This window comes from Podarcis gaigeae (assembly GCF_964106915.1).
Source record: "Podarcis gaigeae genome assembly, chromosome: 18".
Taxonomy (NCBI): domain Eukaryota; kingdom Metazoa; phylum Chordata; class Lepidosauria; order Squamata; family Lacertidae; genus Podarcis; species Podarcis gaigeae.
In genome coordinates, this window is record NC_139696.1 from 8,167,972 (window position 1) to 8,189,924 (window position 21,953).

General features: G+C 47.9%; 1 protein-coding gene across 2 annotated transcripts in view; it reads left to right on the top strand.

Annotated features, from left to right (window-relative positions):
- Positions 1-21,578, top strand: part of CELF5 (CUGBP Elav-like family member 5) — a 79,899-nt gene extending 58,321 nt beyond the window's left edge. For both annotated transcript variants that reach the window (XM_083720536.1, XM_083720537.1), the window contains exons 6-13: positions 3,198-3,344; positions 6,094-6,235; positions 10,417-10,563; positions 10,909-10,971; positions 14,348-14,431; positions 15,357-15,500; positions 18,345-18,508; positions 19,917-21,578. In XM_083720536.1, the coding sequence (XP_083576662.1) occupies positions 3,198-3,344; positions 6,094-6,235; positions 10,417-10,563; positions 10,909-10,971; positions 14,348-14,431; positions 15,357-15,500; positions 18,345-18,472 (855 nt within the window). In that variant the 3' untranslated portion in view covers positions 18,473-18,508; positions 19,917-21,578. The remainder of the gene's footprint in view (positions 1-3,197; positions 3,345-6,093; positions 6,236-10,416; positions 10,564-10,908; positions 10,972-14,347; positions 14,432-15,356; positions 15,501-18,344; positions 18,509-19,916) is intronic.
- The last annotated feature ends 375 nt before the right edge of the window (positions 21,579-21,953 follow it).

The following is a 21,953-nucleotide window of genomic DNA, read 5'->3' on the forward strand; positions in this document are numbered from 1 at the left end:
TGGGGCCTGATCCTGAAGAGTCCCAGTCTGCACAGGTTCCCCTGCAACAAGCACCAGCTGGGCCGAGTCAGGGGCCTGAGCCTGCCCTGGCTCCAGATGTGGGGATGACCTCGCTGCCTTCAGCTGGGCCATCGCTTACAGCTGCTCCACTACCAGTTGGGTCAGGGGAGGCTGAGGCAGCCTCTGGGTCTAGTAACCCACCGACATCTCCCGAGCTGCAGAGACTCAGGTCTGAGAGAAGGAGAGACCTGAGTACTTGCAGGAGGAGTGCTCGCCTTCGGGTTAAACAGGGAGGTGAGTCGCCGGGGGATCAGGACCAGCCGTTACCCCGACAAAGACAAAAGGTTGTCGGTCCCCGCCCCAGGTTGCGGGAGCAACATTGCTGTGTGCTAGATCCTGCACCTGCCCTTGCCTGGTTTCCTGCCTTGGCCCTGTCGGACTGACTCCCAGCGGAACCTTCGGATTCTGGAACGGTCCTGGACCGCGTTTCATGGGTTACTCCCGAGCCCAGCACATCCAGACATGCTGCCCAGGCTTGGGCCCTGGGGCGGTCGCTTCAGTGCTGCTAACACAGCGTTTGGACTTCACACACACACACACACACACACACACACACACACACACCATAAAGGTAAAGGTAAAGGTACCCCTGCCTGTACGGGCCAGTCTTGACAGACTCTGGGGTTGTGCGCCCATCTCACTCAAGAGGCCAGGGGCCAGCGCTGTCCGGAGACACTTCCGGGTCACGTGGCCAGCGTGACATCGCTGCTCTGGCGAGCCAGAGCCGCACACGGAAACGCCGTTTACCTTCCCGCTAGTAAGCGGTCCCTATTTATCTACTTGCACCCGAGGGTGCTTTCGAACTGCTAGGTTGGCAGGCACTGGGACCGAGCAACGGGAGCGCACCCCGCCACGGGGATTCGAACCGCCGACCTTTCGATTGGCAAGCCCTAGGCGCTGAGGCTTTTACCCACAGCGCCACCCGCGTCCCAGATCACACACACCATAGGCACCCTCAATAGTCTCTTGAGACAAATGGAGGCCAACCTAGAATCATAGAATCCGAGAGTTGGAAGAGACCCCAAGGGCCATCGAGTCCAACCCCCTGCCAAGCAGGAAACACCATCAGAGCACTCCTGACATATGGTTGTCAAGCCTCTGCTTAAAGACCTCCAAAGAAGGAGACTCCACCACACTCCTTGGCAGCAAATTCCACTGTCAAACAGCTCTTACTGTCAGAACCTATAGGGCTCCCATCCGATGAAGGAGACCTCACTGTGCCACGCTCCGCTTCCCCTTGGCCCTGCTTTTCTGGGGCTTATGGGAGTTGTAGTCCAGGCCGTGTCTGTCCTGGTCTCTCGCTTTGTAATAAAAGAACGTATTCAAAGGCCACAGGCAGTGTTTAGAGTAGCCTTTCTCAATCTTGATGCTGCAGGACCACAAGTCCCATCATCCCTGACCACTGGTCCTGATGGGAGTTGTATTGCAACAACTCCTGGGGACCCAAGCTTGAGAAAGGCTGGGTTAGAGCATTGGACAAGGACGTGGGTTCAAATCCTCACTCAGTGACCCTTGGGGGTAGGTCACGGCCTCTCAGCCTAACCTACCTCACAGGGTCGTTGTGGGAATGAAATGAGGAAGGAGGGAGACACCATTTCCTTGAAGCCCTTGCAGGAAACGGTGGGATGTGCATGCAATAATTAAAAATAATCTGCATTACAGCCAGCTCCATCTTAGAACTCCTCTCTTGCTCAGGGTGGGTGGTGGTTCCGAAATGCCTTTTTAAAGATGATGGCTGCCACCTACATTTATTGTGCTTAAAAATAAACTTTTTTCCAAGTTGCCTAATTAACCGGTAGCATTATTATTTTTTTAAAGTTATTTAATCGAACCAATTCATCCACTAAATTTTGCTTTCTGAACTGTTATGGGTTTGGGATTATGTGGCCAATTTTGTGGTTGTAGCGGTGCTGGACCGCTGGGAGAGCCGAATTCGAATCCCCACGCAGCTCATAGGGATGACTAGTCGCAGCCTCTCACAACCCGAACCTACCTCTCAGGGTTGTTGTAAGGATAAAATGAGGCCGGGGAGAACAGTTTATCTCGCCTTGAGTTCCTGGGAGGGAAGGTGGGATTAAGTAAACATTCACATTCATTTCGGCCTGGCGAGGCTCTCAGATGCTGCTCCGATCAGATTTTTATTCTGTCTCTTCCTTCTTTGGCTACCCTCAATTTCTTTACATCTCTCTCTTTCCAGGCAGGTTTTAACAGGGAGGGTTGGGGGGGTTGGGGGGGGGAAGGAACCGTTAATGACTGTCAGTGGGGCTTTGTAGGGTTCTGGACAGCTCTAACCAGATTGGCCACCGAGCTGCGCTTGCCAAAAACAAGACTCCAGTCCACATGATTTGGAATAAAGGGCTGATTTAAATAGGAACTTGAAGTGAAGGCCCAAGACAGGTGTTGATCATTATGTGAGCTGCGCACAGGTGGTCTGAAGCGAGCGAGCGAGCTACCACCATTCCTGTGGAGCCTCCTTTTATTGAGACAAACATGCAAGCTAGCCAAATACTTTTTTGGGCTTTGACCTTTGCACATCTTCCGTCCCGAAATTGTGGGGTGGTACAAAGTTATTTTGGCACCTGTTCCACAGCATCATTTTCCCCTTGCACAGTGTATGACATAGGAGACAAAAGGTCTCAGGGGAAAACTTACAGACAGGACACCGCAAACTGCTGAGATCGCGAAAGGTCAGGCAGAGGTGGAACAATGTACACACAGCTGTGGCTTGTCTGGGGGCGGGTTTGCCCCTGCACCCCAAGGTCACGTGTGCAGGGAGATTGTGGCTGCCTGCTGGTGGGGAAGTGTGCTCCCTCCGGACCCCACTGCCCACTCCGCGATATCCCTACAGGAACTGCCCTGTGCAGTGTTAAATTGCTGGTCCTCCCTGGCTGCTGTTGTCTGCACGGACTGGCAGCAGCTCTGCAGGGAGTCGTGTCCAGTCCTCCTTGGCTGCCGCTGTGCTAGAGAGGAGTGGCAGGCAGGAGGAGGCTCCCCGCAGCCAATCTCAGGCCAGTGATGGAACCATAGAACTGCAGAGTTAGAGGGTACCCCAGGGTCATCTAGTCCAACCCCCACCCCGTAATGCTAGAGTCATGGCTAAAGAGTCTGACGCCTGTGCCTTTCCTCCTGCAAACTAGGGCGCTTCCTCCAGCCTTGTGGTGAAATTTGCCGACACGGACAAAGAGCGGACCCTCCGGCGCATGCAGCAGATGGTGGGGCAACTGGGGATTCTCACGCCTTCCTTTGCGCTGCCCTTCACCCCGTACAGCACATATGCTCAGGCTGTGAGTATCTGCCTGGACATGAGGCAGCAGAAGGAGGGAAGGCGGGGGTGTGAATTCGGGGTGCATGTTTCTGCGTGCCTGCGTTCAGTAGGGCACCCGTCACGACACGGCCGTAAGAACGGAAGAAGAGCAACATGGGAAGGATTGTGGAATCGGGATATAAAATTTGCAGCATGTTATGCCAACCTAGCAGTTCGAAAGCACGTCATGTGCAAGTAGATAAATAGGTACAGCTCTGGCGGTAAGGTAAACGGCGTTTCCGTGCGCTGCTCTGGTTCGCCAGAAGCGGCTTAGTCCTGCTGGCCACTTGACCCGGAAGCTGTACGCCGGCTCCCTCGGCCAATAAAGCGAGATGAGCGCCGCAACCCCAGAGTTGGCCACGACTGGACCTAATGGCCAGGGGTCCCTTTACCTTTACCTTTATGGTCTAAGACAACGGTTCTCAACCTGTGGGTCCCCACATGTTGTTGGACTACAACTCCCATCATCCCTGAGCTCTGGCCTTGCTAGCTAGGGGGGATGGGAGTTGTAGTTCAACAACATCTGGGGACTCACAGGTTGAGAAATGGTGGACGGGTAGGCAAACTAAGGCCCGGGGGTCGGATCAGGCCCAATCGCCTTCTCAATCCGGCCCGTGGATGGTCCGGGAATCAGTGTGTTTTTACATAAGTAGAATGTGTCCTTTTATTTCAAATGCATCTCTGCGTTATTTGTGGGGCATAGGAATTCGTTCAAATATATATATATATATATATATATATATATATATATAGTCTGGCCCTCCACAATGTCTGAGGGACAGTGGATTGGCCCCCTGCTGACAAAGTTTGTTGAGCCCTGGTCTAAGAGCCAGTGTGGTGTAGTGGTTAAGAACGGTGGACTGGTAATCTGGTGAACCGGGTTCGCGTCTCCGCTCCTCCACCTGCAGCTGCTGGGTGACCTGGGCTAGTCACACTTCTCTGAAGTCTCTCAGCCCCACTCACCTCACAGAGTGTTTGTTGTGGGGCAGGAAGGGAAAGGAGAATGTGAGCCGCTTTGGGACTCCTTCGGGTAGCGATAAAGCGGGATATCAAATCCAAACCCTTCTTCTTCTAAGAGAAAATGATATATCGTTGGTATCTAACACCAAGTAAACTGTCAAAAAATGTATAAATCTAAATCAAACAAATTTTGCAAAGCGAAGGAAGGTTCTTTTTATCATATGTGGTGGTCTTGTAGCTTACTGGGTTAAAGCTTACTAGGAAATGATATATAATGAATTGAAAAAGATAACTTTTATTAAAAACAAACAAATCCAGAAGCTTTTCTTTTGGGGATTATAGGGACAGCACTACCTAAGTTGTATTTATTTATGTACGCTACTACAGCAGCAAGAATGTTACTTGCCCCAAAATGGAAAGAAGTAGAAGTCCCAGCAAAGGAAGAATGGATACAAAAGCTTATGAAATATGCAGAAACTTACCGGAAGAATAAAAAATCAAGATAACAAATTCTTTATAAAAGAATGGAAATGGTTTATTGAAAATTTGCAGATAAATTGTAAACAGATTAAAACATTGGCAGGATTATTGTTAATAACTTGCAGTTTTATGAGTATAGATTTAAAGTAGATGAACGCATGAGCAAATTAAGTTAATCTGGATATGCAGAATATATGAAAGAATAAATTTAAGGAACTGCAGAAAGAGGGGAAGGAAGTCAAAGACGCCTTGCAGCCTTCAGCTGTAGAGGCCCAGCCGAGCCATTGATAGATCTCTCTCTGTGGTACCGTTGCTGCGGATTGTTATTTGCACACTCTCAAGGCAGGACGCGGGTGGCGCTGTGGGTTAAATCACAGAGCCTAGGATTTGCCGATCAGAAGGTCGGCAGTTCAAATCCCCGTGATGGGGTGAGCTCCCGTTGCTCTGTCCCTGCTCCTGCCAACCCAGCAGTTTGAAAGCACGCCAAAGTGCAAGTAGATAAATAGGTACCACTCCGGCGGGAAGGTAAACGCCGTTTCCGTGCACTGCTCTGGTTAGCCAGAAGCGGCTTAGTCATGCTGGCCACATGACCCGGAAGCTGTACGCCGACTCGCTGGGCCAATAAAGCAAGATGAGCACCGCAACCCCAGAGTCAGCCACGACTGGACCTAATGGTCAGGGGTCCCTTTACCTTTACTTTACTTTAAGGCACGACACCAACCAGGAAGTGGCACATAAAGGGGCAAAAACGGCACCCCAAAGGCGTGAAAATGGTGCAAAAACAGCGTCGTGCAATCCCAGGAGCCTTTGCACTGGCCTATGGAAAGTTTGAACAAGGAGGTTTAGAGGGAGCTATTGCGGTGGAGTTTTGGTTTTCTAAAGGGTTTAAAGAGGTTTAGAGCAGGCTTCCTCAACCTCAGCCCTCCAGATCAGGCGTCCCCAAACTTGGCCCTCCAGCTGTTTTGGGACTACAGTTCCCATCATCCCTGACCACTGGTCCTGTTAGCTAGGGCTGATGGGAGTTGTAGTCCCAAAACAGCTGGAGGGCCGAGTTTGGGGATCCCTGCTCCAGATGTTTTTTTGCCTACAACTCCCATGATCCCTAGCTAGCAGGACCAGTGGTCAGGGATGATGGGAACTGTAGTCTCAAAACATCTGGAGGGCTGAGGCTGAGGAAGCCTGGTTCAGATTTAGAGTGTGTTTGCAGGCTTTTTCAATGGTGTTTCCCAGTAGACATGACTTCACTTACACACTGGAGACTTCCCTACATTTTCCTTTTCTTTTCTCAGCTGATGCAGCAGCAGACCGTCCTCTCGGCATCTCATGGAAGCTTCGTCAGCCCAAGCCTCACCTTCTCCCCCTGCCACATCCAGCAAATCGGCACCGTCAGCCTAAATGGCTTGCCAGCCACTCCTGTTGCACAAACCTCAGGTGCGTATCCTTGGTATCAGGGGTGGGGAAGTTTTCCCAGCCTGGGGGCCACCCTGCCTCCTGGGCAAGCCAGAGGGAAAAGGGGACAGAGCAGCCAATGAGATTTTCCCCTTTGTACTGTTGTAAACAAAATCTGCCCTTCTTCTGGAGAGCCAGTGTGGTGTAGTGGTTAAGAGCGGTAGTCTCGTAATCTGGGGAACCGGGTTCGCGTCTCCGCTCCTCCACATGCAGCTGCTGGGTGACCTTGGGCCAGTCACACTTCTCTGAAGTCTCTCAGCCCCACTCACCTCACAGAGTGTTTGTTGTGGGGGAGGAAGGGAAAGGAGATTGTTAGCCGCTTTGAGACTCCTGAAGGGGAGTGAAAGGCGGGGTATCAAATCCAAACTCTTCTTCTTCTTCTTCTTCTTCTTCTTCTTCTTCTTCTTCTTCTTCTTCTTCTTCTTCTTCTTCTTCTTCTTCTTCTTCTTCTTCCCTGATGGGGTATCCATATAGAGTCCTTACATGGGTTCCCTATTGGTAGGAGAAAATAACAGAGGCCAGCCAGAGAATATGGAGAAGCAAAGCAGCTAGTAAGCCTGATCTTTATTAAAACTGTTGCAACAGGGTGCTCCCCTCACACGCAGGAAAGGAGGAGGGCCGCAAACAAAGGTGTGCCTGCCCTTATATAGACATTTTAAATTCCCCACCCTGGAGCTCAAGACCACCCCTCCATTCATCATACATACATCACAGAAGGGGTGTAGCCCAAGACCACCCCCCACAAACATCATATCCACATCACAGAAAAGGTGGTCTACAACAGAAATTTGAGTGTGTTGTTGTTTTTCCTGTCTGCCAGGTTTTCTGATAATGCCTTATCTGATTGCCTTTCCTGGTAGTCCTTTTGAAATGGTGATTACTTAATTCCTGAGACAATGGGAAGGTTCCCTCACCCCCTCCCTCCTTGCAGAGAAACATTTGGTCAGCTTGGGAGTCAAAATGGTTTCAGAGAGTCAAAATAGTTTCAAGGAGGTCTTCCTGTGCTTCTCCAGACATTGGTACATTTATGAACATTTATTATATATATGACCTTAAAATTCCATTACAGTACGCTGCTCCCCTCCCTCAGCCCCAGCTGCCTAATGATAGGGCTGGCCTAATGATAGATCCAAGCCAAATTTAGTAGGTTTGTAGTTCTCCACTATATGACCAGCACTGACTTCGATCCAACAAACTTTAATATTTGAGGCGTTCCCAAAGTAAAGGAAGGATTGGACTCTGATAATAAAATACACACAGAGGCTTGAACCAGCAAGACTCTGGGAGGAGTGTGTATTATAATAATTCCTGTCCACCCCTCGGCCCAGGTCGTTTTATTCACAAAAGAACTTTTTACACAGTGTACGTAAGAGCCAATCTGATTTCCTCTGAGCATTTCAAAAAAACCCATGTGGGGACTACAAAACTACAAACTACAAAAAAGCTAATTTAAGCATGCATACTTCTGGGGTAATTAAAACAGGACTAAAAAGGAGGAATGCGTTCAGCAAACCTGGAGGTCATAAACAAGCAATAAAGGAAGGAAGGATGGGTAGTATTTACCATATTCTTGTGAACCCTCTTCCTGGCCCTAAGATGATGATGATAATAATAATAATAATAATAATAATAATAATAATAATAATAATAATAATAATAATAATAATTTATTTATACCCCGCCCATCTGGCTGGGCCTCCCCAGCCACTCTGGGCGGCTTCCATAGAAACCAAAAATACAGTAAAATATCACACGTTAAAAACTTCCCTGAACAGGGCTGCCTTAAGATGTCTTCTGAATGTCAGGTAGTTGTTTATCGCTTTGACATCTGATGGGAGGGCGTTCCACAGGGTGGGCGCCACTACCGAGAAGGCCCTCTGCCTGGCTCCCTGTAGCTTTGCTTCTCGCAATGAGGGAACCGCCAGAAGGTCCTCGGCGCTGGACCTCAGCGTCCGGGCAGAATGATGGGGGTGGAGACGCTCCTTCAGGTATCTAAAGATTAAACTACATCAAAGCTAACTATCATCTTTATGACCCAGGATGCCTGATGCAGCAACTGGCAACTGGGCTGCGTACGTGACTTGTGAAGGGAGAGAAATGGACAATAGAGGAAATGGCCAGAGATGCAGAGGGTTGTGGGATTTGATCAGAAATTATTGTCAATGAATCGAACCCAGTCAACGCCATGCTTTCATAGCGGACACAATGGCTTGATGCATATTTTATAATTCCTCATAGTATTCCAACACTCTGGATATTTGCACTCCTACATTACAGTGGTGCCTCGGGTTAAGTACTTAATTTGTTCTGGAGGTCCGTTCTTAACCTGGGACTGTTCTTAACCTGAAGCAACACTTTAGCTAATGGGGCCTCCTGCTGCTGCTGCGCCGCCGGAGCCAGATTTCTGTTCTTATCCTGAAGCAAAGTTCTTAACCTGTAGCACTATTTCTGGGTTAGCGGAGTGTGTAACCTGAAGCATATGCAACCGGAAGTGTATGTCACCCGAGGTACCACTGTATTTTCCACAATCCAGATGGAGGCGGATTGCCGGTTAATTTTATATTTTCTGCCATGCGTGGTAGAGAATGCAGGACTTCAGACAGGTAAATGTTCTGACCTGGTACAAGGCAGCTCCTCTCCCTTTTTCTCTCCCTGGAGAGCTAGTTTTGTGGGAAGAGTATCTGTTTTTGCATGCAGATAGTCCCAGGTTCTTATATGGCAAGTTCTTAAAGAAATGGGAGTGCCTGATCACCTCATCTGTTTCCTGAGAAATCTCTATGTGGGACAAGAAGCTACAGTCAGAACTGGATATGGAACAACTGATTGGTTCAAAATTGGGAAAGGAGTACGGCAAGGCTGCATATTGTCTCCCTGCTTATTTAACTTATATGCAGAATTCAACGTGTGAAAGGCAGGGCTGCATGAATCCCAAGCCGGAATTAAGATTGCCGGAAGAAATATCAACAACCTCAGATATGCAGATGGCACAACCTTGATGGCAGACATCACCTTGCCAACAAAGGTCCGTATAGTAAAAGCTATGATTTTCCCAGTAGTGATGTATGGAAGTGAGAGCTGGACCATCAAGAAGGCTGATCGCCGAAGAATTGATCCTTTTGAATTCTGGTGCTGGAGGAGACTCTTGAGAGTCCCATGGACTGCAAGAAGATCAAACCTCTCCATTCTGAAGGAAATCAGCCCCGACTGCTCACTGGAAGGACAGATCCTGAAGCTGAGGCTCCAAGACTTTGACCACCTCATGAGAAGAGAAGACTCCCTGGGAAAGACCCTGATGTTGGGAAAGATGGAGGGCGCAAGGAGAAGGGGAGGACAGAGGACGAGATGGTTGGACAGTGTTCTCGAAGCTACCAGCATGGGTTTGACCAAACTGCGGGAGGCAGTGGAAGACAGGAGTGCCTGGCGTGCTCTGGTCCAAGGGGTCACGAAGGGTTGGACACAATTAAACGACTGAACAACAACAACAGTCCCAGGTTTGATTCCTGATGGCCCCGGTTGAAAAGCATGCGCAAAAGACGCCGCTCAGTGTAGACAGTAGACGACCAAGCACCTGGTGTAAGGATGCTTCTGAGGGGGAAAGGCACATCTGGATGCACGGAGGGGCAGCCTTCAATGCTGTCCCCAGAGCTGTTAAAAGGGTACAATATGGGCATGTCTTTAAGTTAACATCTTACATTAAAAACCTGACAGTACCAAACTATCGAAGGCTTTTCACCAAAGCCAGACTAAACATCTTTCCTTCTGCAGTGTTGAGAGGAGTATACCCTACCAGCACAGGCTTTGCTCGTGTGCTCAAGACATCGATCCCATAAAACATATTTTGTTGCACTGTGCAAAATATGAGCAAGCCAGGGCTGAACTGATATTACCCTTGCTGGTACCTTTCCCGGGAAAATCAGAGGCTCAGGTTCCTATTGGAAGACTGGACAAATGCTAGAACATTAGCAGTGGCCAAGTTTTTATCGGTGGTTGCAAGAACCAATGATCCCAAATTCTGAACAAAATGCTTGTTTAACCTGGAGGTAGGCTGTCTGAATTGTGTATTGCTTTGTAACGATTTGTTGGGTCTCTGGACCGTAATAAAGATTGTTGTTGTTGTTAAAAGGAAAGTTACGCCCACCCGCTTTTCTGCCTCTGATCTGCAGGGTTACACTCGCCTCCTCTCTTGGGCACGACTGCCATCCCGGGACTGGTGGCCCCCATCACCAACAGCTTCGCAGGAGTGGTCCCCATCCCTAGCAGCCATCCCACCTTGGAGGCCGTTTATACGAATGGGCTTCTTCCCTACACAGGTAGGAAAGGGGAAAAGTGGGGTGTGGGAAACAGGCACAGAGAGGAGGATACGGATGGGCAGCCTATGCTCCTCCCAGATGATGGTGGACTCCAACTCTCATCTCTCCCGACTACCATCTTCAGTAAACCTGCTCATTCTAGTACTCAAGGTTCTGAGTTGGTTGCTGGCTGTTTCGTTCTGATGTCTGTTTTGAGCAATGGTTCAAAATGCTGTTGCAACTCCCAATTTCCACTCCCAACTCCAATTCATTATTATTTTTTGGCTCGTTCACATTTTAGGACTTCCCTTCTTCTCAACAGGTCCGTTCCTTTAGAAAAATAAAATAAGATCTCTCCTCTTTTAGCCCAGAACCCATCGGTAGCAGAGACTATGCACCCAGCCTTCACCGGAGTCCAGCAGTATGCAGGTACCGTGTGCATGAGAGTGGAACTTGACCTGGGGAATACACACATTTTTCTAAGGCTGGCGGAAGCGTTATAGATTATATTCTAATTTCAAGATTTGCGTATGGCATTGATCAGGGCCAGAGGGGACAGCAAGGATGAAGGGCAGTTTCAAAATATGTAGAACGACTCACCTTAAGCTCACTGCTTTTGAAAACTTACAGAATTACAGTGGTACCTTGGTTTGCATACGTCTTGGTTTGCATACGTTTTGGATTACAAACATGTCAAACCCGGAAGTGTGTGTCCCGGTTTGCAACCTTTTTTTGGATTGCAACCTGTCAGGGGACTGCCAACGGAACAGGGGAGGGAGGCAGGGGGATACAGGGAGCGACTGACACTTCTGAGGAGCAGCTCCTTGTCCTGCAGTGGGGAAAACCACACCTCCAGTGGAGAAGAGAAGGAAGGGGGCCGCCAAGCGAAGGGAGGGCTCAAAGATGCTGCTGAGAGCCCAAGCGCCTCACCTAGCCCGTCTGGCCAGGAGGCACACATGCCGTTTCCATCGCCCAGCTTTCGCAGAGGGGTGAAACGTAAGGAGGGGAGGCGAAGATTTGGGGTGTCTAAGTTCTTATGCTGGGGGAGGGGGGAACCGGTGTTACGATAATGAAGCAATGCAGCTGCAAAGTCCTAGCTTGAAGTGTAAACATGATGGGAATGTTGGGACTGCTGTGGGAAACAGAGGGGCAGTCATTTCACAGTACGCAGCACCGGAATTACCTCAGAGTGTAATATGAGCTATACAGGATGTACAGGGAGTTTTTGTCACAACACTGCTGGAGTATGGAGAGAGCAGTCATGTTTTTTGTAACGCTGCAAAGACAGAAATAAAAGCATGTAAATACGTTTCTGTCTATCTCTTTCCCCTGCCTGGGGGAGGCAGGAAAGAGGGGTGTGTTCTTCTCACGTTTGAGAAGAATCGCCGATCGAGACCTTGCCTGCGTCTGCTGGGGAATGCAGCCAGGGAGGTCAACAGGGAATCAAGCCGGGTGCCTGGACTGCTGCCAGCTTCTCATGAGAAGGGCTTGAATTTCCAACAACCGGAAGGGGCCACTCCCGGAATCTGCAAGTGACATGAACTTTGTGGTTATGCTCTGTAAATAAATAAAACCTGTAAAAGACAGGTTGGAGTCCTGCCTGGTTACTCGCGAGCAACCACTACCACCAGCACCTGACACAACTGTCCACCTTTTTTTTTATTACAAACAATTTTGGGGGGGAGGCCCCATTGGCGAAAGTGCACCTTGGGTTACAACCTGTTTTGGTTTTGTCAGGGAACTGCCATCAGCTCAGAGGCGAGAGGTGAAAGGGCAGCTGGGTTACAGGGAGCCTCCAAAGATTGTGAGAAGCAGCACTTCCTCCGCGGAGGAGGGAAGCCCCGCCTCCAGTGGGGAAGGGATGCAGGGTCCGGAGGATGCAAGGGAGAGCCACAGCACCGAGCATGAACAAAGCGCGGAGGGAGGCAGGCCCCCCTTTAGCCACGCCCTCTCTGCGCAGTAGGTTTACGCGCAGAGAGGGGAAGTGTGCTGGTCCCGGGGGGAAGGTTACTGTTGGCGTAGTCAAAGTCCGGTCCTGGGTCACTAGCCTGGAATCAGTCCACAAGGAGCGGGGCGAGGTCCGAAGCCGGAAGCCGGGCGGGGACAGGAACACTGGAGGGTCAGGTCTGGGTCCGGGCAGGAACAGGAACAGGTACTCAACAACGACGTTGCTCCCGCAACCTGGGACCGGGCTGACTGGCCTTTATCTTCTCTGAGACCAGGGGCAGTCCCGGCCCCCAGGAGACCCGCCTCTCTTGGCCTTAAGGCAAGCACTCCTCCTGGGAGAAACCAGTTCCCTTCGCATCTCTGCCCTGAGCCTCTGCAGTTCAGGAGAGGCTGAAGGGTTACTGGGCCCAGGGGGAGACTCACCTGTAGACACTGAGTCCTCAACCACCTCTGGAGCCACAGTGGATTCACCTGGTGCCTGCTCCTGAGGATCCGGCACAGGTGCAGTCGCTTCAGAATCAAGGCCCTGCCCCAGCTCAGCCGGCCCTGGAGGCGGGGACTCCTGTGCAGGCTGGGATTCCTCCGGTTCAGCCTCTGAATCGGATTCCCAGGCCATCACAGGAGGTGTCGGCTGGGGGGTCATGAGACTACTCTGCTGGGGAAAGTTTAAGGACCACCCACTCTCAGATTCTGCTAGTGACTGAGTAAGACATGGAATTGAGACGTTCTGCACTGTAAATGTTTTTGCACCAATAATAAAGCATTTGAAAAGACCAGTGGGGGGGTCTTGCCCTTTCGCTCTCGAGGCAATAACAGGTTTGCAAACGGACCTCCGGAACGGATTATGTTTGTAAAGCAAATTACCACTGTACTTAGAATAGAATCGTAGAGCTGGAAGGGATCACGAATATCATCTGGTCCAACCCCCTGCGATCTTTTGCTCAAACCCAAAACCCTGAGATTAAGAGTTTCATGCTTTAAAACTGATATACATACAGTAGAGTTTGACTCAGTTCTTAAACTAGTAGCCCACCTGAATGCACACAAAGTCAAGTTCTGTGTGTGAAGTATATAAGATTGCAGAGCTATATGGACTTTCCATGAGCAAAATGGACACAGATAGATATTTGTATTGCGGTGACCTGAAATTCTAACTTGAATCTGTATGTTAGTAGCTTTATTTGTTGATTTTTCCTTCCCTTAATTTGATTATTTTATTTGTTTGTGTGTTTTTTTTAAATGCAAACTGTATATAGTATCAGGCTGAATTTAGTGACGGCGTTTTGCTCTGATTTGAGGCATTTCGCATTTTGATTTCCGGTCAACGAAATTTGAAGAAAGAAAAATATGTTTTGAGAAACCAAAATACAGTGGTGCCTCGCAAGATGAAATTAATTCGTTCCGCGAGTCTCTTTGTCTTGCGGTTTTTTCGTCTTGCGAAGCACGGCTATTAGTGGCTTAGCGGATTAGCGCTATTAGCGGCTTAGTGGCTTAGCGGCTATTAGTGGCTTAGCAGCTTAGAAAAAGGGGGGGAAAGGGAAAAAACTCGCAAGACGTTTTCGTCTTGCGAAGCAAGCCCATAGGGAAAATCGTCTTGCTTAGTGGCTTAGCGGCTATTAGTGGCTTAGCAGCTTAGAAAAAGGGGAAAAAAGGGAAAAAACTCGCAAGAACTCGCAAGATGTTTTCGTCTTGCGAAGCAAGCCCATAGGGAAATTTGTCTTGCGAAGCACCTCGAAAAACGGAAAACCCTTTCGTCTAGTGAGTTTTTCGTCTTGCGAGGCATTCGTCTTGCGGGGCACCACTGTACATGAAAAATAATCAAATGAATGCTCTGTCTCCCCTCTCTTTCCCTGCCCAGCTGTCTACCCAGCCACCACCATCACCCCAGTCACTCAGCCCATCCCTCAGCCCCTTCCAATAATCCAGCAGCAGCAACGAGAAGGTAAGTCGTCTTCTGCTGATGAGAGGGCATAGTTTTGTAGCCTTATTAGACTTTACCGATTGGTAGGGTGAGCGTTGCTCCCAGAACAGGGAGGAAGGAGTCAAATGACACCGAGATATGGTTCAGACAAAGAGTTTATTCTGCTCTCCGGATAGCAGAAGGCACTGCGTGAATCAGTTCACAGCAAGCACAATAACAAGAGAAATTGCATACAATATATATATCCTCCAGGCACCCTCTCCCCCCTTCCCCAGGAATCCAGCCACGTTAGCTCATACACGCAAGTTGACATCACAGCACAGATGTTCCTGCTCCTGTACTCTTGACCATAAAAGGGTGTTCCTGTTCCTGTATTCCTTATCTTGGGGTAAGAAGGTCACCAACTCTAAGAGCACTCCTGGCGCCGTTCCCGGGGGGCTGACAAGGTCTGTGCGTCAGTGTGGTCAGGATGTAAGATAAGACCCAAATGTGTCATCCCTGCTCCACTTTGGAACTGGCAAGGCCATTCATTAGGCGTCACGGACTGATAAAGGAGAGAGCTTTGTTTATACAGCTGTGTTTTTGTTATACATTTGCTCAAGAGCTCAAGTTAAGGGTTTTTAGCTAATGCACCCTTGGAGAAGGAAAAATGGGATTTGGGGGCCCGTTTCAGATTGACTGCACAGTCAGGTTTTTAGATTTGGGAAACCCATTCCTTCAGTTTGGTGGAAAGTGCTTGCAGGAGGACCACTTGGATTCCTTCATGGTGGCCAGAGGTTTTCCCCACCCCCCCACCCCCACTTAGTGGGATACAAGCCAAATAATGCAACAGGCTCATAGTCACACAAGGGTGTTTCATTGCTGAATGGGGGGATTTGAACCCAAGGCCTCCCTGCTCCTAGTCTGATGCTCTAACCACTATGCCATGCTGCCTCTTTAACCGCAGGCCCCGAAGGATGCAACCTTTTCATCTACCACCTCCCCCAGGAGTTTGGCGACAATGAACTCATGCAGATGTTCCTTCCCTTCGGGAACATCATCTCCTCCAAAGTTTTCATGGACCGCGCAACAAACCAGAGCAAATGTTTCGGTGAGCAATCGAGGGAGGGAGGGAAGAGGGGCAGGTACAGGACAGGCAATTTGAAGCCCTCAGTCTGGAGAGGTCCTTTGCAATCTCCTTTTGTTTTAACAACCCTGAGTGTTTTAGTCTCGTCAGCAAACCTGACCCGGAAAAATAATCTCTCAAAGGACCTGTTGATGGCATTTTACCATTGTACTGTGGAGAGTGCATTAACTTATGGTCTGTGTGTGTGGTTTGGGAGCTGCGCGGTCAGGGGGAAAACAGTGCTGTCCAGGGTTGTAAAGACTGTGGAAGGAATAATTGGGTGTACTCTTCCCACCTTGGATCAAATCTATGCTTCCAGGTGCCATAAGAAAGCGGCAGAGATAGCGCAGGAGAGTGCGCACTCCTGAAATGATCTCTTTCAGCTTCTGCCTTCTGGAAGAAGGTACAGGGTTATAAAGACTAGGACTAGCCACCTGAGAAACAGTTTCTATCCAAATGCGATTTTGGTTTTAAACGCAGTGTAAGATAGTCTCTAGGGATGCAGGTGGCGCTGTGGGTTAAACCACAGAGCCTAGGGCTTGCTGATCAGAAGGTCGGCGGTTCGAATCCCTGCGACGGGGTAAGCTCCCGTTGCTCGGTCCCTGCTCCTGCCAACCTAGCAGTTCGAAAGCATGTCAAAGTGCAAGTAGGTACCGCTCCGGCAGGAAGGTAAACGGCATTTCCGTGTGCTGCTCTGGTTCGCCAGAAGTGGCTTAGTCCTGCTGGCCACATGACCCGGAAGCTGTACGCCGGCTCCCTCAGCCAGTAAAGCAAGATGAGCGCCACAACCCCAGAATCGGTCATGACTGGACCTAACGGTCAGGGGTTCCTTTACCTTTTTTTTAAAAAAAAAATCATATTTATTAAAATTTCCAACCAAAACATGAAAGAAAAAAGAAGAAAAAGAAACATTTGCATTTAAGGCCTTACTTTCATTAACATCTTTCCAGGACTTCCCCACCCCACCCCCTCTTGTATTCCATTTCCAGTAGATTAGTTCCACAAGTTCTTACCCCAAATTTTAAACTTATTATAATTAGCCCAATATTCAATTTAATTCATCTTATATAACCACTTTCCCTTTATTTTACACCGTCCTTCAACTTAAAATTTCCCCCCCCCCCTAAGATCGACCCCGGTTCCCTTCCACGAATTCCCCTCTTTAGTACACACAACAGAACGAAATAAAAAAAGAAAGAAAGAAAGAAAACAAACTTCAGAATATAATTTTACACCCTTTGGATTCCGAATTTCCTTCCCCCCTTTCCCGGTTTCGATCCCCAATGTCCATCAATCTATCTGCTGTCAGCCTGGAGACCCCACATCCATGTCCAAATCTCTCTCAGCTCCACTTTGCCGTCTTTTTGGTAGTCTTTGCCGTCTTTTTGGTAGTCTTTAGTTTCAAACATCCAATCTTGGAAAAGCTCTATCTCAACAAGGTCCATTTTTCTTCCATCCAGACCTCTATATTTAAGAATAAAACTCAAATTCTGTTTCTTAGTCCTTTTAGGTCTGAATGTCCCAAGTGTTCCAACTTCCAGCTTAGTCCAATTCTTGTTCTCTTTCCTCACTTTCCTCAGGTTTCTTTTCCTGTTCCGCTGCAAAAACATTCTAATTCCAAAAGCTTCTAGTTCCTCTACAGAGGCTTTATTTATTCAGGAACAAAAACTTGCGTCAAGTCCCTTCCATTCTTCAATAGATATATCTATTGTCTCCTTTAATGTAGAGACCTCTGTAGACAAAATAATGTTTTGTTTTTGCAGCTTTCCCAGGAGATAAAAAGTCCTGTTCAATTCCATGAGTATTTTTCCACTTACAACCATTCTTGTAATATCCCAAAACCACCTCTAGAGGGATTATGGTAACTTAGTTTACTTCCAGATCACACCCAAAAGTCAAACTAACTTGTTATCCCTTGTTTTCAACAATTTATATCCAAATTGTAACGAATCTGACCAGCAAAGTCATCGTAACAAAGTTCTCTTTTTATTCTCCAACTTTGACAGCTACTTTGACAGCTGTCAAAATCTCTATATCTCCTCACCAGGCTCTCTCACGGATCACTCCCGGTTCCCGGGGGGCTGCATTTTAGCTCTCACAATCCACTTTTCTCCTCCAGCACAATCTTGTAATTTCCCATCGTGAAATTAATAACTTTTATCATTAAAAACGGACTCTTCTCTCGACCTTAGTTGTCAGATCCTTGCTTTAAATCATCTACAACAGGGGGGAGACGGACTTCCTTTTTGCACCTCCCCCGCTCGTTCCGAATCAAAAAAATTTTTTTCCTTTTAAATCCGATTTCCCAATTACTCACGGGTTATTATTTTTAGTCCAAATTTTCAATAGAAGAAGTCAGCGCTCTCCGTCGAATGGCATGCGGCTTCGCTCGGCAGGGGAAGCAGAGGACTCATAGCACCACACCACCCCCTGTCCCCCGCTCCGTAGCCTTTTAAAAGGCTCCTTCGCGGGTCGGGGGGACGCAAACGATGCCCGCCGAGTCACCAGGTCCATGGGCTTCCGCGCCCATGGTTTTTAAGGGTCCCCACGTCGCCGGTGCGGCGGGACCCAACCCTCGGAGGGAGTCCGCCATTCGGCGATGGCGCCAACCCTTTACCTTTTTAAGGTAGTCTCTATGGGAGTATATTGTATTTAATTATGGGGTATCAGAGTTTTTAGGGGTTAACCAGGCTGGGATAGCTGGGATAGCAGGCGTGTTGGTTTTTGTATGTCTGATTAGGATTTTTCCAATTTCGTTGTTCTTGTATGGGACAATGACAATAAAGATTATCGTATCATGTCGCATCTTTGCCTCCCCCTTTTATTCAGGCTTTGTGAGTTTCGACAACCCATCCAGTGCCCAGACAGCCATCCAGGCTATGAATGGGTTCCAGATCGGGATGAAAAGATTGAAGGTGCAATTGAAGCGGCCTAAGGACGCCAGCCACCCCTACTGAACTGTGCGTCCCTGCGATGGAGACTGCAGTCCCGCAGTACGTAAATGCAAGGATGTCACGGAGTCCGGAAAGCTCCAGCAAAAGGGGGAACCAAAGCGATACAAGGGACTGAAAGAACTCCCCTCGGAGGAAGAATTGCAGCGTTTGGGCAAGTCTTCCTCTGAAAGTAGTGGGGATACTCTCTCTCTTTCTCACCCGCCAGCCATGGGGCACCTCCAGGGGTTTGGACCCCTTGGATTTGAACCAGGACTGGATGAACCAATAAGCAAAATAAATACCGTATTTTTTGCTCTATAAGACTCACTTTTTCCCTCCTAAAAAGTAAAGGGAAATGTGTGTGCGTCTTATGGAGCGAATGCAGGCTGCGCAGCTATCCCAGAAGCCAGAACAGCAAGAGGGATTGCTGCTTTCACTGCGCAGCGATCCCTCTTGCTGTTCTGGCTTCTGAGATTCAGAATAATTTTTTTCTTGTTTTCCTCCTCCAAAAACTAGGTGCGTCTTGTGGTCTGGTGCGTCTTCTAGAGCGAAAAATATGGTACATGCTTAGAGCATCAAGGGAAGTACCTCAAAAAATATTCCTTTTCCGGATTTTTAACATTAATTCTCACCAGTTGCTCGGCTGAGCGTTCATTTTCTCTGTTGGAATCTATCCAAAAACCCCAATACGACCACCATGCAACAAGAGTTGTTCCGCCTGGCCTTTGGCTTGGAATCAACTTGATCCCCTCCCCCTCTTTCCTTTTTCCTTTCTCCTTCTGTGATGGAACTCCTATTTGAGGACTTTCCTGGCTTTTTTCTGGCCCACCTAGGACCAGTCTGGATAGTTGGCCTTGGTGAAGATTTGACGTTTTCATCCCCAAAAAGTTTTTGATTGGAGTTTCTACTGAAAAAGGCTGCATTTTAATGTTGTACTTAATCTTGTTTTTAAGTTGTATTTTAATCAATTGTTTTTACCTGGTGTTAGCTGCCTTGAGCCCGGTCTTGGCTGAGGAGGGCAGGGTATAAATAAATTTTATTATTATTATTTAGGCAGGCTGGGGGCCTGATCTCCACTAGGTATAGATGCCAGATTAGTTTTGAGGATCTGATCAAAGGCTTTTAGAAAAAGGAGGAGGGGAAAGAAAAATTCGAATAAAGTGGAAGTATACAAAAATAAGCATCACCTTCCATCTTACCGTAGGCTTCATTTCATTTTGAAAAAATAAAATTTCACTTCACTGTTTATTATTATTTTATATTTTGAATTATATATGCATGGGGCACGAAAATATTTTAAGTGCTTGCAGCCTCTAACGGTTTCGATCCCTGATCTGATCTGATCGCGCACGCCCCCCCCCCATGCACAATGCGATCATGCTGTATTTTATCATATGGGGGGGATGACAGGTGCGTGACTTTGGCAACCTTGCAGTCCAACCTCTCTCTCTCTCTTCTTCTCCTTTAGGTGAAGTTAAGCACTCCCTCTTCCAGTTGATTTCGTTCTTTCGTTTTAAAGAAGGGATTCCCCCCTCCCGAACAATTCCCCACCTTCCTTGGGCGGAGTGGGGGGCAGGGGGAAGCCGACGACAACATACAAACCCAGCCAACATCCAGCAACACCTTTCACAACGTCCTCCTGAAAGGATTCACAGGGTGTTCATATGAGGGGGGGATTCAGCACCACGGACAGCTGCCCCCAGTTAGCCAATGGACCAACCTGAAGAACTTGGTTGCATCGTTTTAAGAGCTGGCTTTCTAATTTAAACCGTGTTGTGTATATAAATAGAAGAGAGAGAGAAAGAGAAAGATATATATATATATAAGGATATATAAATATATATTACAGCAACTCTATTTTTTTTAAAACGTTCGAAAGAAGAAGAGAAAAAGAAAAACCACAGGACCAAATTTTTCTTCCTTTCTACGGCGGGTGAGTCGATGCGAGACGACAGATAGTGCCTGATCCTCAAATGGCATTAGAAAGGGCCTGGGTCTTTTCCCCCCAAGAGCTCTGCTGGGTGCAAAAGGAGAAGCTGTTTCCGCCTTGGCGTCCGGAACAGAGTGCGGACGAAGGGCCAGGGGAAGGGATACTGGGGCGCGTCTTTGAAGAAGGCTCCGCGGATGAGGGCAGGTAGAAGAAGTGCCTTCCGGCGGCATTTTCGTGGCTGCGCCGAAACGGAAAGAGGAAAGAGCGCAGCGGGGCGAGGGGGGGGAGGCTCTCCTCCTCGCCCCCTTCCTCAACAGCCAAATATTCCTGATCAAATGGAGGGCTAACTGTTTAAAAAAATAGAAGAAGCAAGGAAAAGGAAAGGAACCTATTGATAAGGGTTACAACACTGCCTCCAGCTACAGACTTGAATTTTATTTTATTTTTTACTGTTCTGCAGATAGCCGATGTTTCCAGCGTGTATGAGTGTGTGTGTGAACTTGCTAACCCAAGAAGATGCAAGCAAAATATTATTGCAGAAGAGTTCTCTCTTCAGGGGAACAAATCAAACAGTATGCAACTGATACACGTGTCTCTGTGTGTGTGTGTGTATGTGTGTGTGTAGATATACATATATATATATACATATATATATATATATATGCATTGCAGAGGGTTATTCCTACATTGGACTATTCAGCTCTATGATTCTGTATACACAACGCAGCTTAGAGACTTTGCACAGCCCAAAGGCATGGCTGATTCTTGGAAACAGAGATCTGGAACGCCAGCCCCCCCCCCCACCTCCCCACCCAATAGCACACTGCCTTTCCAGACCCTCTTCCCACTTCCCATTCTATCTGCATTCAACCATTCCAACCCCCACCCCCCAAAAAAATTATTCTGTTGTGCATTGATTGATCAGACCAGTACCTCATCTGCCCAGTGGATTGTTTCTGACAGTGTCCAGCCTAAGAGCACTGACAAGCAGCAGGGCATGAAAAGACTTGCTTACATACACACAACTCCCTTTGGTTGCTGAGAGGTAGACTGCCCCTGTCATTGGAGGTTCTTTTCCCCCAATTTTTTTAATTGATTTTCCAAAAAAAATTAAACAAACAAATAGACAAACAAACATAAATCTCAACCTTATTTAAACCAAACTTAGAAACATTGTTAAGTGACTTCCTCGTATCCCCCTGGTTGAATTTCAGTGTACAGGAGAAACTCGAAAAATTAGAATATCGTGGAAAAGTTCCTTTATTTCACTAATTCAACTTCAAAAGTGAAACTAATATATGAGATCGACTCATGACATGCAAAGCGAGATATGTCAAGCCTTGATTTGTTATCATTGCGATGATCATGGCATACAGCTGATGAAAACCCCAAATTAACAATCTCAGAAAATTAGAATATTCAAGGAAACAGCAAAACAAGGATTGCAAACTGAGCAAGACTGGACCTCTGAGAAGTAGAAGCACATCTCGCTTTGCATGTCATGAGTCGATCTCATATATTAGTTTCACCTTTTAAGTTGAATTACTGAAATCAAGGAACTTTCCCACGATATTC